The 17,989-nt window shown below is 41.3% G+C and overlaps 1 protein-coding gene across 1 annotated transcript in view; it reads right to left on the minus strand.

The window, feature by feature from the left end:
• The window catches only part of ddx49 (DEAD (Asp-Glu-Ala-Asp) box polypeptide 49), a 43,743-nt gene extending 34,240 nt beyond the window's left edge, over positions 1-9,503 (minus strand). Inside the window, 2 exon segments of the mRNA XM_034180095.1 lie at positions 6,580-6,703; positions 9,282-9,503. Coding sequence (XP_034035986.1) covers positions 6,580-6,703; positions 9,282-9,396 — 239 coding nt within the window. The 5' untranslated portion in view covers positions 9,397-9,503.
• Positions 9,504-17,989: the final 8,486 nt, after the last annotated feature.

The following is a 17,989-nucleotide window of genomic DNA, read 5'->3' on the forward strand; positions in this document are numbered from 1 at the left end:
TCTGAAAAAGAGAGCTTTAAATCAGAAGTTCCTGACTCCGTGGTATAACTCACAAACTCGCAGCTTAAAGCAGATAACCCGTAAGTTGGAGAGGAAATGGCGTCTCACTAATTTAGAAGATCTTCACTTAGCCTGGAAAAAGAGTCTGTTGCTCTATAAAAAAGCCCTCCGTAAAGCTAGGACATCTTACTACTCATCACTAATTGAAGAAAATAAGAACAACCACAGGTTTCTTTTCAACACTGTAGCCAGGCTGACAAAGAGTCAGAGCTCTATTGAGCCGAGTATTCCTTTAACTAGTAATGACTTCATGACTTTCTTTGCTAATAAAATTTTTACTATTAGACAAAAAATTACTCATAACCATCCCAAAGACGTATCGTTATCTTTGGCTGCTTTCAGTGATGCCGGTATTTCGTTAGACTCTTTCTCTCAGATTGTTCTGTCTGAGTTATTTTCATTAGTTACTTCATCCAAACCATCAACATGTCTATTAGACCCCATTCCTACCAGGCTGCTCAAGGAAGCCCTATCATTATTTAATGCTTCGATCTTAAATATGATCAATCTATCTTTATTAGTTGGCTATGTACCACAGGCTTTTAAGGTGGCAGTAATTAAACCATTACTTAAAAAGCCATCACTTGACCCAGCTATCTTAGCTAATTATAGGCCAATCTCCAACCTTCCTTTTCTCTCAAAAATTCTTGAAAGGGTAGTTGTAAAACAGCTAACTGATCATCTGCAGAGGAATGGTCTATTTGAAGAGTTTCAGTCAGGTTTTAGAATTCATCATAGTACAGAAACAGCATTAGTGAAGGTTACAAATGATCTTCTTATGGCCTCAGACAGTGGACTCATCTCTGTGCTTGTTCTGTTAGACCTCAGTGCTGCTTTTGATACTGTTGACCATAAAATTTTATTACAGAGATTAGAGCATGCCATAGGTATTAAAGGCACTGCGCTGCGGTGGTTTGAATCATATTTATCTAATAGATTACAATTTGTTCATGTAAATGGGAAATCTTCTTCACAGACTACGGTTAATTATGGAGTTCCACAAGGTTCTGTGCTAGGACCAATTGTATTCACTTTATACATGCTTCCCTTAGGCAGTATTATTAGACGGCATTGCTTAAATTTTCATTGTTACGCAGATGATACCCAGCTTTATCTATCCATGAAGCCAGAGGACACACACACCAATTAGCTAAACTGCAGGATTGTCTTACAGACATAAAGACATGGATGACCTCTAATTTCCTGCTTTTAAACTCAGATAAAACTGAGGTTATTGTACTTGGCCCCACAAATCTTAGAAACATGGTGTCTAACCAGATCCTTACTCTGGATGGCATTACCCTGACCTCTAGTAATACTGTGAGAAATCTTGGAGTCATTTTTGATCAGGATATGTCATTCAAAGCACATATTAAACAAATATGTAGGACTGCTTTTTTGCATTTACGCAATATCTCTAAAATTAGAAAGGTCTTGTCTCAGAGTGATGCTGAAAAACTAATTCATGCATTTATTTCCTCTAGGCTGGACTATTGTAATTCATTATTATCAGGTTGTCCTAAAAGTTCCCTGAAAAGCCTTCAGTTAATTCAAAATGCTGCAGCTAGAGTACTAACGGGGACTAGAAGGAGGGAGCATATCTCACCCATATTGGCCTCTCTTCATTGGCTTCCTGTTAATTCTAGAATAGAATTTAAAATTCTTCTTCTTACTTATAACGTTTTGAATAATCAGGTCCCATCTTATCTTAGGGACCTCATAGTACCATATCACCCCAATAGAGCGCTTCGCTCTCAGACTGCAGGCTTACTTGTAGTTCCTAGGGTTTGTAAGAGTAGAATGGGAGGCAGAGCCTTCAGCTTTCAGGCTCCTCTCCTGTGGAACCAGCTCCCAATTCGGATCAGGGAGACAGACACCCTCTCTACTTTTAAGATTAGGCTTAAAACTTTCCTTTTTGCTAAAGCTTATAGTTAGGGCTGGATCAGGTGACCCTGAACCATCCCTTAGTTATGCTGCTATAGACTTAGACTGCTGGGGGGTTCCCACGATGCACTGAGTGTTTCTTTCTCTTTTTGCTCTGTATGCACCACTCTGCATTTAATCATTAGTGATTGACAGAAATAAGATGTACACCTATTAATCATTAGGAAACATCATATTTACAGCATCCTTATCGTTTCTAGTTCCCATTGATATGTGGTACTTTCGGGGCAATTGCAGCTGGTCCGTCCTGTTTTCTTCAATGAAGCATAATGCAAAACTACCAAAATTTACTGTACATACAGGTCACCTTGCATTTAGTGGATAAAAAACAGGTTAAATCTTGTGGAAGTACCCAAAACACCTATTGGTTGATCGAAAGAGTTGACAAAATTAACAACTTTTCATTCAATTTTTCAAATGTGATACTGCAGTCCTTTTATTTTGGTCTTTTTTTTTTTTTTCGTCCCACAGTGTCCGTCCATAACGCTACATGTTGCTCCTCACTGTGGGAAGATTAAAAAAAAGTGTGATGAAGACCTACCCACAAGCATACTCTATAATGACATCCATGAAAAAAATTCAAGTGGCCAAGTCCCCACAACCAATGGACCATTTCCGTCCCACAAAATGTCCGTCTGTCACACGTGACGGACAAACATGTTGTGGGACATTGTTTCCTTTGGTACTGTACATTATTTGTATGATTTACATGTATAATTTTTGCATAGTCACAGTGTTTACAACAGATATTTGTGCACAAATTGTATTTACTTTTGCATGATGACAGATCTCTTAAGGCTCACTGATTTTGTTCTTTTTATGATATTGGAGATCATTTTTCTTCATACATTGCCAATTTACATAGATGAAGGTGACATTTTTTACTCAAATCAGAATTTGTGAAGATTTATTATTCACACATATTTAACTTTGGGATATTGAAGGTTTCAGAGCTGGAAATCATAATTTTGGTCCCACAGTGTCCATCCGTCCCATGTACAGTCAGGAGCTCAGTCTAATATTATTAGTCATTATAAGTAACCTGACTTTTAAAGATGAAATTGGTCAAGTACTGATTGCATGTTTATGCTTCATTGAATTTAGGGCCCCTCAGATTAATTACTTGCAATAATATATCACTTTAGAATGAAGCAGCAATGCAAGTGCAGAAGCACCAAGTGAAGTTCAATGAGTGCATGTTAAGTGCAATCAGTGTCACAGGGTGCAAGTTGTAGACAACACGTTTATTTATCGAGGGCTTCAGAATCCTCATTTGGACTGGAACTCTTGAACTGTACAGATATAGCCCAACTCTAGAAATCTTTCTGAAGGTGACTCACCATGAGTCTCCTGATTTTCTGTCAATTCATTCTTTCAAAAGCTGTTTGTCAAATTTTACTTTTGATAAGTAAAAAATGCATGTGTCAATTATTCCCTGGTGTGCTGAGGTTGGTTTTAGGATGATTCCTTTTTATGCACATCCTGCTATGATTTCCCTTTAATTTCACATCCCACTGGTTACTGCATGCATGGCGGCCATATTCATTTTATTTTCTGCCTTATAAATCTTAAAAATGCCCGGTCCTTTTGTTTTCATTTTCTCAGGGTACTAAAAGTACGAGGTCTATTAGAAAAGTATCCGACCTTATTATTTTTTTCAAAAACCATATGGATTTGAATCACGTGTGATTACATCAGACATGCTTGAACCCTCGTGGGCATGCAAGAGTTTTTTTTCACGCCTGTCGGTTACGTCATTCACCTGTGGGCAGTCTTTGAGTGAGCAGTCGTCCACCCTCTCGTCGATTTTTTCATTGTTTAGGAATGGCTCAGAGACTGCTGCTTTGTTTGATCAAATTTTTTTCAAAACTGTAAGGCACAAATGAATGGACACCATTCGATAAATTCAGCTGGTTTTCGGTAAAAATTTTAACGGCTGATGAGAGATTTTGGTCTGGTAGTGTCGCCGTAAGGACGGCCCACGGTGCCTGACAGCGATCTGTGCTTCGAGGCGGCAGCGTCTCGCCGTTTCAAGTTGAAAACTTCCACATTTCAGGCTCTGCTGACCCAGGAAGTCGTCAGAGAACAGAGAACTTTCAGAAGAAGTCGGCATGAGGAGTTTATTCGGACATTCCATTGTTAACGGACATTTTGTAATGAAAGAATGTGCGGGCAGAGTCGCATGTCGGGCCGGACCCGACCGCGGGGGATCGCAACAGGAAAAACACCTCCGTTGGAAACCTTAACGGGCAAGTTGGAACATGCCCAAGCTGTTAAACAATTTCTCAGTTACTCACTTGTTGAAAGCCATCAAAAGCCGCCTGAATTTTACAAAAGGTTTTCAACACGGAGGTATTTTTCCTGTCGCGGCGCACAAAGATTTGCCGAGTTGTCACGGAAACGACTCTGCGAATTTGCGCGCACGTCTTTCATGTCCGCATAAACTCCTCATGCCGGCCTCTTCTGAATCTTCTCTGTTCTCTCACGACGTCCTGGGTGAATTAAGCCTTAAATTAGGATGTTTTCAGGTCGAAACAGGCCGACGATGGCACCTGGAAGCGTTGCAGGACGTCCCGCTCCGTGGGAAGTCCTTACACCGACAGAAACACCCCATAATCTCTCATCAGCTGTTAAACTTTTCACCGAAAACCAGCTTAATTTCTCGAATAGTGTCCACTCGGATATTCCTCACAGGTCCATAAAAAATTTTGATAAAGCAAAGCGCCGTCTCAAGCAGCGTGTGAAACAAAGGAATTCAGCCGAGAGGGCGGGACCACATCTCACTCAAGGCCTGCCCACAGGGAAATGACGTCACCGACACACGTGAAAAAACTCACGCATGCGCACGAGGGTTCAAGCATGATTGGTGTAATCGCACGTCATTCAAATCCATATAGTAAAAAAAATAAATAAATAAAAGGGTTAGTTTATTATCTAATAGACCTCATATGTTAGGGTGGTAAGGATGTTTCATATAGATTTGTGGCATGCTCCCATGGCAACCTTCTTGATTTTGATTTCCACTAAATAACTCGTTAATATCTCCTCAATTTGTTGTAATTTCAAGGTATGTTTGGATGCTTAATACAGCGTTTTCAATTACATGTAAATCCTTAAAGCCACGGTCCATTCGTGTAAAATCAGGCTTTTGTTTACTTTTAGTAAATTACTCCTATAAAACCTTGCACTTTAATTTGATGTTGTGTCATCAATTTGGCTAAATAGGATTCATGATATTCATGAACAGACCACATTAGAAAATGCAAGCGATCATTGGAGGTTATTTATTTGTCTCTGTTAGCAGGATTACATCAAAACTACTGCACAATTTTTGACAAAATTTTCAGAACAGATAGATATTAAGCCATGGAAGACTCCATTAAATTTTGGAGGTGATCCAGATCCAGATTCTGGATCAAGATTTCACTTTATTTAGGCTTTGATGGATTACGTCAAACTATTTCAAAGATTTTCACCAAATTTGTAACACAGATAGATATTAGGGCATGAAAGACTCCACTGAATTTTGGAGGTGATCCGGCTTCTGGCTCAGGATTTGTTGGGATTGAACCACATGAATATGCAGGTTCTGCAGCAGAAGGATACAACATCACAATATAAAATCAAGATCAGGAAGACACTATTTTGTTTCAGCTTGTGAATTAATGATCAATCGGACCATAATGGATCAGTATGCGATTACTGCATTGTGTTGTGGAATCCAGCTGCAGGTAAAGTCCGGGTCACGATGTGAATCACATATCTTTTATTCTGAGTCTTCGTCAACCCTTGGCGGATGTCCGAAATCTCTGATTGTTCTTGTTTATATTGTCACAGAGGCAAAAGCAAAAAGAGCTGTTGATGTACAAGTCCTTCAACAAACAAAAACAAATTAAACCACAACACTCAATGATAGCTTGTTTATTTAAAATTTAAATAGGAGAGAAAGTTTGATTTTGTAAGTATTAGGTATTAATATGATACAAAGATTTCATTGTTAGTTAAATGAAACTCATATTTCATCAGAGAAAGAGCCAGCACAGCAGGTAACACCATAAAAACAGCAATGAAAAGAAGCATTATGTGTACCCCATGTGACAAGATGTGCCATTTATAACTATGGGATTGTTCTGGTTAATTGAACATGCAGAAGCCATTTTATTTTGAAAGATCAACACTATTGTCATATTATGAAAAACAAACAGTGTTAACAATATTTTAGTTTACCACAATATTTGCTCCTACTAACTGCATTGAAGCGTCTGGAAATATGTGGATGTGGTCAGATGCAGAAAAAGAACAGCTGCACAGATGCTACCGAGATAATTACATAGCTTTTTAATTATTATTATTTAATATTGTTTGCAAAGCTGAGAAATGGAAAAAAGGTCTCACAGCTCAGAAACCAATCATGCACTCTGTGGACTCCAGCTTCTTAATCGAGCTAGAGCCTTAACCCTCTGACCACCAGTGTGCTCCGCCAGCACTCATTTTTGAAGCAATACATTTACAGAAGGATTTGTCTTGTAATTGTTAAGATAAACTGTAGCTATAACATCCAAATTGCTCTCTGACCTGGTTGGAGTGAGCACAAGGCAGAAGATGCCATAAGGATCCTCTGACAATTTTTGCAACACCGGCAACACAAATGCTGCGGTCTTCCCACTTCCGGTCTTGGCACAGCCCATACAGTCCCGACCTGAGCACAAACAACAGTTTCAATCACCTCCAGTGACTTCTGAATAAAAACAGACTGTGGGAAAATAAATTCATCCATTTTTTGTACCCGCCTACTCCAATCAAAGGTAACGGGGGGTGGGGGGGTGAAGCCTATCCCAGAACTCACAGTGTGTGAGGCGGGGTACAGACACATATAAAGGTATAAATAAAATCAAAAGGACAACACCTTTAATACTTTAAACAAATACAAAATATTATACATTTACATTACATTATATATTTTTATTAGCAGCACCACAGGGGTTTAAAAGCATCATAAATACTCTGTTTTATTATTAAGTTAAACTTATGTGACAGAGCAAGTGATAGATACAAACCAAAGCAAACCCAGTTAGACTCCTTAAAGTTGTTTTTCCATTTAGAAGTGAAACGTTACCTTGTCGCACAAATGCGTGTTATACATGTTATCATCTCTATGTTTACCTGGTAGAATAAACATATTAAACAGTGTTATACTCTCTATGGTTACCTTGTAGAATAAAAGTGTTAAACGGCGTCACAGTCTCTACAGTTACCTTGTAAAATAAAAGTTTTAAACGGTGTTGCAGTCCCTACGGTTACACTGTAGAATAAAAGTGTCATTACAGTCTCTACGGTTACCTTGTAGAATAAAAGTGTTAAATGGCGTTACAGTCTCTATAGTTACTTTGTAGAATAAAAGTTTTAAACAGTGTTGCAGTCTCTACAGTTACCCTGTAGAATAAAAGTGGCATTACAGTCTCTACAGTTACCTTGTGGAATAAAAATGTTAAATGGGATTACAGTCTCTACAGTTTCCTTGTAGAATAAAAGTGTTAAATGACGTTACAGTCTCAAGTTACCTTGTAGAATAAAAGTGGCATTACAGTCTTTAGTTACCTTGTAGAAAAGAAGTTTTAAACGGTGTTGCAGTCTATACGGTTACCTTGCAGAATAAATGTTTTAAACGCAGTTGCAGTCTCTACAGTTACCTTGTAGAATAAAAGAGTTAAATGCCGTTACAGTCTCTACGGTTAATTTGTAGAATAAAAGTTTTAAACTGTGTTACGGTCTCTACGGTTACTTTATAGAATAAAAGTGTTAAATGACGTTACAGTCTCAACAGTTACCTTGTAGAATAAAAGTGACATTACAGTCTCTACGGTTACCTTGTAGAATAAAAGTTTTAAACGGTGTTGCAGTCTATACGGTTACCTTGCAGAATAAATGTTTTAAACGCAGTTGCAGTCTCTACAGTTACCTTGTAGAATAAAAGTGTTAAATGCCGTTACAGTCTCTACGGTTAATTTGTAGAATAAAAGTTTTAAACGGTGTTACAGTCTCTACGGTTACCTTGTAGAATAAAAGTTTTAAATGCAGTTGCAGTCTCTACGGTTACTTTGTAGAATAAAAGTGTTAAATGACGTTACAGTCTCAACAGTTACCTTGTAGAATAAAAGTGGCATTACAGTCTCTACGGTTACCTTGCAGAATAAAAGTTTTAAACGGTGTTGCAGTCTATACGGTTACCTTGCAGAATAAAAGTTTTAAACGGTGTTACAGTCTCTACGGTTACCTTGCAGAATAAAAGTTTTAAACAGTGTTACAGTCTCTACGGTTACCTTGTAGAATAAAAGTTTTAAACGGTGTTACAGTCTCTACGGTTACCTTGTAGAATAAAAGTTTTAAACGGTGTTACAGTCTCTACGGTTACTTTGTAGAATAAAAGTTTTAAACGATGTTACAGTCACTACGGTTACCTTGTAGAATAGAAGTTTTAAACGATGTTACAGTCACTACGGTTACCTTGTAGAATAGAAGTTTTAAACGGTGTTACAGTCTCTACGGTTACCTTGTAGAATAAAAGTTTTAAACGATGTTACAGTCACTACGGTTACCTTGTAGAATAGAAGTTTTAAACGGTGTTACAGTCTCTACGGTTACCTTGTAGAATAAAAGTTTTAAATGCAGTTGCAGTCTCTACGGTTACTTTGTAGAATAAAAGTGTTAAATGACGTTACAGTCTCAACAGTTACCTTGTAGAATAAAAGTGGCATTACAGTCTCTACGGTTACCTTGCAGAATAAAAGTTTTAAACGGTGTTGCAGTCTATACGGTTACCTTGCAGAATAAAAGTTTTAAACGGTGTTACAGTCTCTACGGTTACCTTGCAGAATAAAAGTTTTAAACGGTGTTACAGTCTCTACGGTTACCTTGTAGAATAAAAGTTTTAAACGGTGTTACAGTCTCTACGGTTACCTTGTAGAATAAAAGTTTTAAACGGTGTTACAGTCTCTACGGTTACCTTGTAGAATAAAAGTTTTAAACGGTGTTACAGTCTCTACGGTTACTTTGTAGAATAAAAGTTTTAAACGATGTTACAGTCACTACGGTTACCTTGTAGAATAGAAGTTTTAAACGGTGTTACAGTCTCTACGGTTACCTTGTAGAATAAAAGTTTTAAACGGTGTTAGTCTCTACGGTTACCTTGTAGAATAAAAGTTTTAAACGGTGTTACAGTCACTACGGTTACCTTGTAGAATAAAAGATTTAAACGGTGTTACAGTCTCTACGGTTACCTTGTAGAATCGCTGGCAGACAGTTTTCCTGGACCGCTGTAGGTCTGCTGATTCCTAACTGTTTACACTGTTTAACCAGCCACTCTGAAAGCCCCAGTGACGAGAAATCAGACATCCTGACTTCTCCGATATTCCTCTGAAGCTTATTTACATCTGACAAAATAAAAATGTAAAGCGCGTTAGACCCTCGTGCACAGATCCAGTCGACGCTTCCTCCTCACGTTTTTTTTTTTTTTTCCCTTCTTCTTCTTCTTCTTCTAATGGGGTTCCGGCAGGCTATACGCTGTTGTGCGCAATGCTGCCCTCCTCTGTTATGATGCCGATGTTACAATACATTACGTTTCCTTCTTCTTTTTGGTTGTCGGCAGGCTAGGCACGGTCAGTGCATTGCTGCCCCCCTCAGGTCATAAGACACAGAACACCTATTACATGTCAATGAGATAGATACAGATTCAGTGACGCCGCAAAAATGACAGCAATCGTCCAGATGTTTCCCAAGCACATACAGCCCACTGTTTAACCCACAATGACCCAGCCTATGCCTTGCCAACCTCATATCATTGTGAGACACCCAGTGACACATTACCCTGCTCTATTTTTGAAACAATAGTGTGAAAGTGTCTTCTCTTGGTCTCAGTATCCCAAATGTGCTGCCACTGCTGGTGTACAACCCCTGGCAAAAATTATGGAATCACCGGCCTCGGAGGATGTTCATTCAGTTGTTTAATTTTGTAGAAAAAAAGCAGATCACAGACATGACACAAAACTAAAGTCATTTCAAATGGCAACTTTCTGGCTTTAAGAAACACAATAAGAAATCAGGAAAAAAAAATTGTGGCAGTCAGTAACGGTTACTTTTTTAGACCAAGCAGAGGGAAAAAAAAATATGGAATCACTCAATTCTGAGAAAAAAATTATGGAATCATGAAAAACAAAAGAACGCTTTTTGGGCGCTGGAGAGCGTGCCGTCCTTCACTCCGCCAGACCGACGCAGTTTTTGTTTGTACACTTTGTTACGCACCAAAGGGGGGAAATAAATTGTTTTGTTATTGGAACCGCTTTCTGGTTGTTTTAGCGCTGGGTTCCGTCAGACGCAGGTCCGCTCCTCAACCCGCGTCGACACATAACACCATCAGATGTTTGATGGAGGGATATTAAGATCTTTTAAACAGTTGCAGGACAAATTTGGTTTAGGTTCTGATGGGTTTTTTCGATATTTACAATTACGAGACTATTTAGTGTCATGTGCAGAATGGGACGCTTTGAAACAACTGCCTACACCAATTGAACAAATATTAATTAAGGTGATTGAAGAAAAAAGTAAAGTTAAAATAATATCGAACATGTATAAAGACTTACATTCTCAACTGTCTGATAACTCACTGGAAGTGAAGGGGAAGTGGGAGTTAGAGGCAAACACAATTATTGAGGATGAAGAATGGGAAGAGGTGTGTGAAAGAGGCCATAAAATTACTAGCAGTCCGATTTGGAAGGAGTTCAATTGGAAAATTAAGTTAAGATTTTTTAGGACACCATCAAATACTTTTAATAATGATAATAGTAAAAATAATCTGTGTTGGAGGGATTGCAAACAAACTGGGGATTATTTGCATATTTTTTGGGACTGCCCCGCCTTGAAACCATATTGGCTAGGGATCCAGGCAGAGATCCGAGCAATCGTAAATTTTAATTTGCCACTGGATCCAAAATATTACAACCCCTGGCAAAAATTATGGAATCACCGGCCTCGGAGGATGTTCATTCAGTTGTTTAATTTTGTAGAAAAAAAAAACAGATCACAGACGTGACACAAAACTAAAGTCATTTCAAATGGCAACTTTCTGGCTTTAAGAAACACTATAAGAAATCAGGAAAAATAATTGTGGCAGTCAGTAACGGTTATTTTTTTAGACCAAGCAGAGGGAAAAAAATATGGACTCACTCAATTCTGAGGAATAAATTATGGAATCACCCTGTAAATTTTCATCCCCAAAACTAACACCTGCATTAAATCAGATCTGCTCGTTTGTCTGCATCTAAAAAGAAGTGATCACACCTTGGAGAACTGTTGCACCAAGTGGACTGACATGAATCATGGCTCCAACACGAGAGATGTCAATTGAAACAAAGGAGAGGATTATCAAACTCTTAAAAGAGGGTAAATCATCATGCAATTGTTGGGAAAGTGTAGGAACACGGACCCACAACAGGGGGCGCAAATGAACGGACAATGGAAAAGGTCAAATAACAACACTTTACTGTTGCGAACGTGCACAACAAACAACAAATTACAACAATGGACAAAGTTCAATTCACAAAGGTGTCGTGTGGGCAGGCTCGAAGATAGGAGACGCCTCTCCAAAGTAGAACCGGAACCACACGGTTTCCTCCGCCACAGGACCCCGGGAATACTGGAGCCGCCAAGTTCCGAACTCCCAGGTGGCCACTGCCTCCGCGTGTCGGACCTGGTACTGCTGGCGAGGAACAAGAACACAATTAACGTGGGCGCGTTTGCACCCAGCAACCTGTACGGCAGGGAAGCTACCTCCACCTCTCGTTGGAGAAAAAAGTCTGCAATCACTCACAAAAATCACAAAGGTTACTGTCAAGCAGTCAGCTGAGATTATTACCTTCCAGGTAGAACGATATCTCGGCGATGAGGTGGAGATGCCGTCCTGCTGATATACCCCAGTGATAATTGCCGTCAGCTGTCTCAGGTGATGGGTGACAGCTGTTACCGAGGCTGCTCCTGTGGGGCGGCGGCGCCCTCTGGTGGTGGTGGGCCAGCAGTACCTCCTCTTCAGCGGCCCACACAACAGCAATATTGTAAAAGATGTTGGTTGTTCACAGTCAGCTGTGTCTAAACTCTGGACCAAATACAAACAACATGGGAAGGTTGTTAAAGGCAAACATACTGGTAGACCAAGGAAGACATCAAAGCGTCAAGGCAGAAAACTTAAAGCAATATGTCTCAAAAATCGAAAATGCACAACAAAACAAATGAGGAACGAATGGGAGGAAACTGGAGTCAACGTCTGTGACCGACCTGTAAGAAACCGCCTAAAGGAAATGGGATTTACATACAGAAAAGCTAAACGAAAACCATCATTAACACCTAAACAGAAAAAAACAAGGTTACAATGGGCTAAGGAAAAGCAATCGTGGACTGTGGATGACTGGATGAAAGTCATATTCAGTGATGAATCTTGATTTTGCATTGGGCAAGGTGATGATGCTCGAACTTTTGTTTGGTGCCGTTCCAATGAGATTTATAAAGATGACTGCCTGGAGAGGCACTGGAGAGATGGCTGTCATTACATCATCAATAAATGCACAAGTTTACGTTGATATTTTGGACACTTTTCTTATCCCATCAATTGAAAGGATGTTTGGGGATGATGACATCATTTTTCAAGATGATAATGCATCTTGCCATAGAGCAAAAACTGTGAAAACATTCCTTGCAAAAAGACACATAGGGTCAATGTCATAGCCTGCAAATAGTCCGGATCTTAATCCAATTGAAAATCTTTGGTGGAAGTTGAAGAAAATGGTCCATGACAAGGCTCCAACCTGCAAAGCTGATCTGGCAACAGCAATCAGAGAAAGTTGGAGCCAGATTGATGAAGAGTACTGTTTGTCACTCATTAAGTCCATGCCTCAGAGACTGCAAGCTGTTATAAAAGCCAGAGGTGGTGCAACAAAATACTAGTGATGTGTTGGAGTGTTCTTTTTGTTTTTCATGATTCCATAATTTTTTCCTCAGAATTGAGTGATTCCATATTTTTTTCCCTCTGCTTGGTTTAAAAAAGTAACCGTTACTGACTGCCACAATTTTTTTTCCTGATTTCTTATAGTGTTTCTTAAAGCCAGAAAGTTGCCATTTGAAATGACTTTAGTTTTGTGTCATGTCTGTGATCTGCTTTTTTTCTACAAAATTAAACAATTGAATGAACATCCTCCGAGGCTGGTGATTCCATAATTTTTGCCAGGGGTTGTACATTATAGGGCTGACCCCAAGGGGTGGTTTGACAAAAAGGGAAGCTCAATTGCTCCACATTTTGTTGGGAAAGTGTAGTGACACGGACCCACAACAGGGGGCGCAAATGAACGGTCAATAGATGAGCCAAAAAGTAACAATTTAATGTTGTGAATGTGCACAACGAACATACAGACAATCACAGATTATCATAACAGTCAATACACAGAGGTGACGTGTGGGCAGGCTCGAGGATAGAAGACGTCTGTCCTGAGAAGAGCCGGAACCACACGATTTCCGCCGCCACCGAACCTGGTGAATACTGGAGCCGCCAAGTCCCGAATTCCCAGGTGATCACCGTCCCCGACTGTCGGATCTGGTACTGCTGGCGAAGAACAAAGACAGTCAAGTGTGGGTGTGTGTACACCCAGTAACAACAACGGTGGGAATGCCACCTCCACCTCTCACTCAATATGTTGCAGCGGTCTCAGCTGAAAAGGAGCGCCGTCTTGCACAGCCTCCTCACAAACGACCGGTTCTCCTGCAAATTCTCACAATAACAGAGTTACAAATCTCACTGAGAGTATTACCTCCTATGAAGTATGATATCTCGGCAACGAGGTGGAGATGACGTCTGGTCTTTATGGAGTGAGATGATGTTGAGTAGATGAGTGACAGCTGTCACCCCCGGCTGTGTCCATGGCGGCAGCGCCCTCTCGTGCCTGAAGCCCGCACTTCAGGCAGGGCGCCCTCTGGTGGTGGGCCAGCAGTACCTCCTCTTCTGGCGGCCCACACAACACATTTGTTTATTGGTAGCAAAGAAAATGATAACGAGATTATGGTTAAAAGCACTACCTCCCACTCTCCCTCAATGGCGTGACGGATTAAAAAATGTCTATCTAATGGAAAAAATTACAGCAAAGCTTCATTTGAATATGGATTTGTTTTTGGATAGGTGGACCCCTGTCATTATTTACTTTGGTTGGGCATAATTATACTTGCTCAGGGTTCCTCACCGGAATTGTGTGTTTTCCTTTTTTTTTTTTTTTTTAATACCAGCTGTAGATAAAGTAAAATATATTTTAGGATATACCCCTTTTACTTTCAATGAGATGGAATACCGTCCCAGAATTTGCTGAGTCGCTATGTTCGATTTGTTGTATTCATTTTATGTTGTAATTGAATATGGAGTTGCCCTTTTGAATAAACAGTGTTCAAACTGAGGAACATAAACACCAAAACCTACCCGTCTAGTTGCCGGATCTCTCGAACCATCTGTGTAAATCTGGGTAACGCCTCTCCACGCAGTCCTGAGATGGACATTTGCATAAGTCGCCAGACTTCCTTTAAAATCTTTATGCAATTCTGTCAATGACAAATCAACATCTGGCACAAGCCACAGCCAAGGTGGAGTTACTGGCCAGACAACTGGAGGAACAACACTACAATTACCAAGATTAAGCCCCTGTAATCGACCTTTTAGTGAAAACAGAAAACAGCTGCCGTTGCATGTATCTGTGCCACCTCCAAACTCCCAACTGTCATCCAGCACAGAAGAGGATGAAAGCGCCGTGCCAGCCCTCTTTAATTGTACTATATAGTTTAATCCCAGTTTTATCTTCTTCGTGTTACGGTAGATTGTACGTATATATATATATATATATATATATATATATATATATATATGAGGTCTGTTAGAAAAGTATCGGACCTTTTTATTTTTTTCAAAAGCCATATGGATTTGAATCACGTGTGATTGCATCAGCCAAGCTTGAACCTTCGTGCACATGCGTGAGTTTTTTCACTCCTGTCGGTTGCATCATTCGCCTGTGAGCAGGCTTTGTGTGAGCGCTGGTCCACCCTCTCGTCGTTTTTTTTATTGCGAATAAATGTCTGAAGATTTGGAGCTTTGCTGCATCAATTTTTTCCTAAAACTGTGAGAGACCTCCAGGTGGACACCGTTCGGAAAATGAATATGGCTTTCAGGGATGATTTTATGGGGATTACACAGATTAAGGAGTGATCCAGACGGTTTAAAGACCGCCCACAACTGCTGAGAGCGCGCCGCGAGCTGGACATGCCCCAACATGTCCTGCTTTGCGCCATGCAGCTCCACCGCGATGCGCGGAGTTCCTCCGCTCCTCTTTCCATGACAAAAACTCCTGTAACAGTGGAATGTGCCGTTTATTTCTAAACTGGACGCTGTCTTGATCCGGTATGTCGTCTGACTAGCACAGGAATTGCGGAAGATGTGGACATCAGCAGTTTTTCGGCACACTGAGACAGACGTGCGGAGTTGTTCAGTGCGTCGCGGTGGAGCCGCATGACGCAAAGCAACACCGTGATGAAGCCTCACAGGACATGTTGGGGCATGTCCAGCTCATGCTCAATTTCTCGGATAATCACACGACTGAAAAGCAACCGGAAGCTGCCTGAAAGCCACCTCAAAGCCGTCCTGTGAGACCAACACGGAGCTGGTTTTGTCCCGCGTAATGAACGGCTCCGTGGCGCGTCCCTCCACTTTTCTTTCCTTGAAAAAAACTCCTGTAACAGTGGAATGTGCCGAAAAAGTGCTGATATCCACGCCTTCTGCCTTTTTGTGAAAGTCAGACGACGTCCCGGATCAACAAAGCCTTCATGTTGGAAATGATCTGGTTGTTTCTGTTGGGGAAAGTGAGGAACACGGACCCACAACAGGGGGCGCAAATGAACGGACAATGAAGAAAGTCAAATAACAAAGCTTTACTGTTGTGAACACGCACAACAAACACAACAGATCACAATTGTGGAAAGAAACCAATTCCAATGGTGTCGTGTGGGCAGGCTCGACGATAGGAGACGTCTGTCCGAGTCGAACCGGAACCACCCGATTTCCTCTGCCACCGAACCCCGGGAATACTGGAGCCGCCAAGTCCCGAACTCCCAGGTGGCCACTGCCTCCGCTCGTCGGATCCAGTACTGCTGGCGAGGAACAGAGACAGTCAGATGTGGGTGCGGCTGCACCCAGCAACACGTAGGGTGGAAAAACCACCTCCACCTCTCGTCAGAAAAACACTGGTTAGTGCAGGAATGTGTGTACTTATCAATAAGGTCCAATACAGTCTCCTGCTGTTCCACTCGCTATCTGCGCAAAAGTAACAAGGTATTATGTCAAGAAGACAACACAATTGGCTGAGTATATTACCTCCTTGGTAGAGCGATATCTCGGCAATGAGGTGGAGATGCCGTCCAGCTGATATACCCCTCCGCTGATGGATGTCAGCTGTCTCAGTTGATAGGTGACGGCTGTCACCTTGGCTGCTCCTGTGAGGCGGCAGCGCCCTCTGGTGCCTGGAGCCCGCACTCCAGGCAGGGCGCCCTCTGGTGGTGGTGGGCCAGCAGTACCTCCTCTTCAGCGGCCCACACAACAGTTTCAGCGGGGTCTGAGCCTGTCGATCGGCGCTCGGAGCGCAGCGCGCTCTCAGCAGCTGTGGGCGGTCTTTAAACCGTCTGGATCACTCCTTAACCATATGGATTTGAATCACGTGTGATTGCATCAGCCAAGCTTGAACCTTCGTGCGCGTGCATGAGTTTTTTCATGCCTGTCGGTTGCGTCATTCGCCTGTGAGCAGGCTTGGAGTGAGGTGTGGTCCACCCCTCTCGTCTATTTTTTATTGCGAATAAATGTCTGAACGATTTGGAGCTTTGCTGCATCAATTTTTTTCCAGAAACTGTGAGAGACCTCCAGGTGAACACCGTTCGAAAAATTAATATGGCTTTCAGGGATGATTTTATGGAGATTAAACAGATTACGGGGTGTTACTGCCCCTTTAAGGACGGCCCACAACTGCTGAGAGCGCGGCGCACTCCCAGCCCCCATCGACAGGCTGACACCCCGCTGGAACAACCAGATCATTTCCAACGTGAAAGCTTTGTTGATCCGGGACCTTGTCTGACTTTCACAAAAAGGCAGAAGATGTGGACATCAGCACTTTATCGGCACATTCCACCGTTACAGGAGTTTTTTTCATGGAAAAAGAAGCGGAGGGACACGCCACGGTGCTGCTCATGGCGCGGCACAAAACCACCTCGGTGTTGGTCTCACAGGACGGCTTAAAGGTGGATTTCAGACGGCTGTCGGTTGCTTTTCAGTCGTGTGATTATCCGATTGTGATTGTGCATGAGCTGGACCTGCCCCAACATGTCCTGGAAGGCTTCATCACGGCGTTGCTTTGCGCCGAGCGGCTGCACCGCGACGCGTGGTGGAGCAGCTTCTCTTTCAATGACAAAAACTCCTGTTCATTTTTAAACTGGATGCTGTCTTGATCCAGTATGTCATCTGACTAGCACAGGAATTGTGAAAAGACGTGGACATCAGCACTTTTCCGGCACATTAAGACAGACGTGCGGAGGAATTCCACGTCTAGACCACATTATTTGTCTAATCATAAAGATTCCAAAAAGGTATAGTTTGGACAATCTGTGACTGAATGTTATGGAGTTATGTTTTGTAATTATGGCATCAACACACAGTGGCACCAATCAATTACTGCATAGCTGATCATGTCTTGTACAAACTAAATTTAATTTGTTTAATTAATGGAATATTTTTTCTAGCTTTTGGGGGAAATCACTGAATTTTGATTAAGCATTTATGGAATCACTTTGTAATTTGCATTTCTAAACTAATTCTGACAAAAGTCTAAAAATGCAAATCAGTGTGCAGTCACAGTAAGTGAGAGTACTTACA

The sequence above is a fragment of the Thalassophryne amazonica genome, chromosome 10, assembly GCF_902500255.1.
Source record: "Thalassophryne amazonica chromosome 10, fThaAma1.1, whole genome shotgun sequence".
Classification (NCBI taxonomy): Eukaryota; Metazoa; Chordata; class Actinopteri; order Batrachoidiformes; family Batrachoididae; genus Thalassophryne; species Thalassophryne amazonica.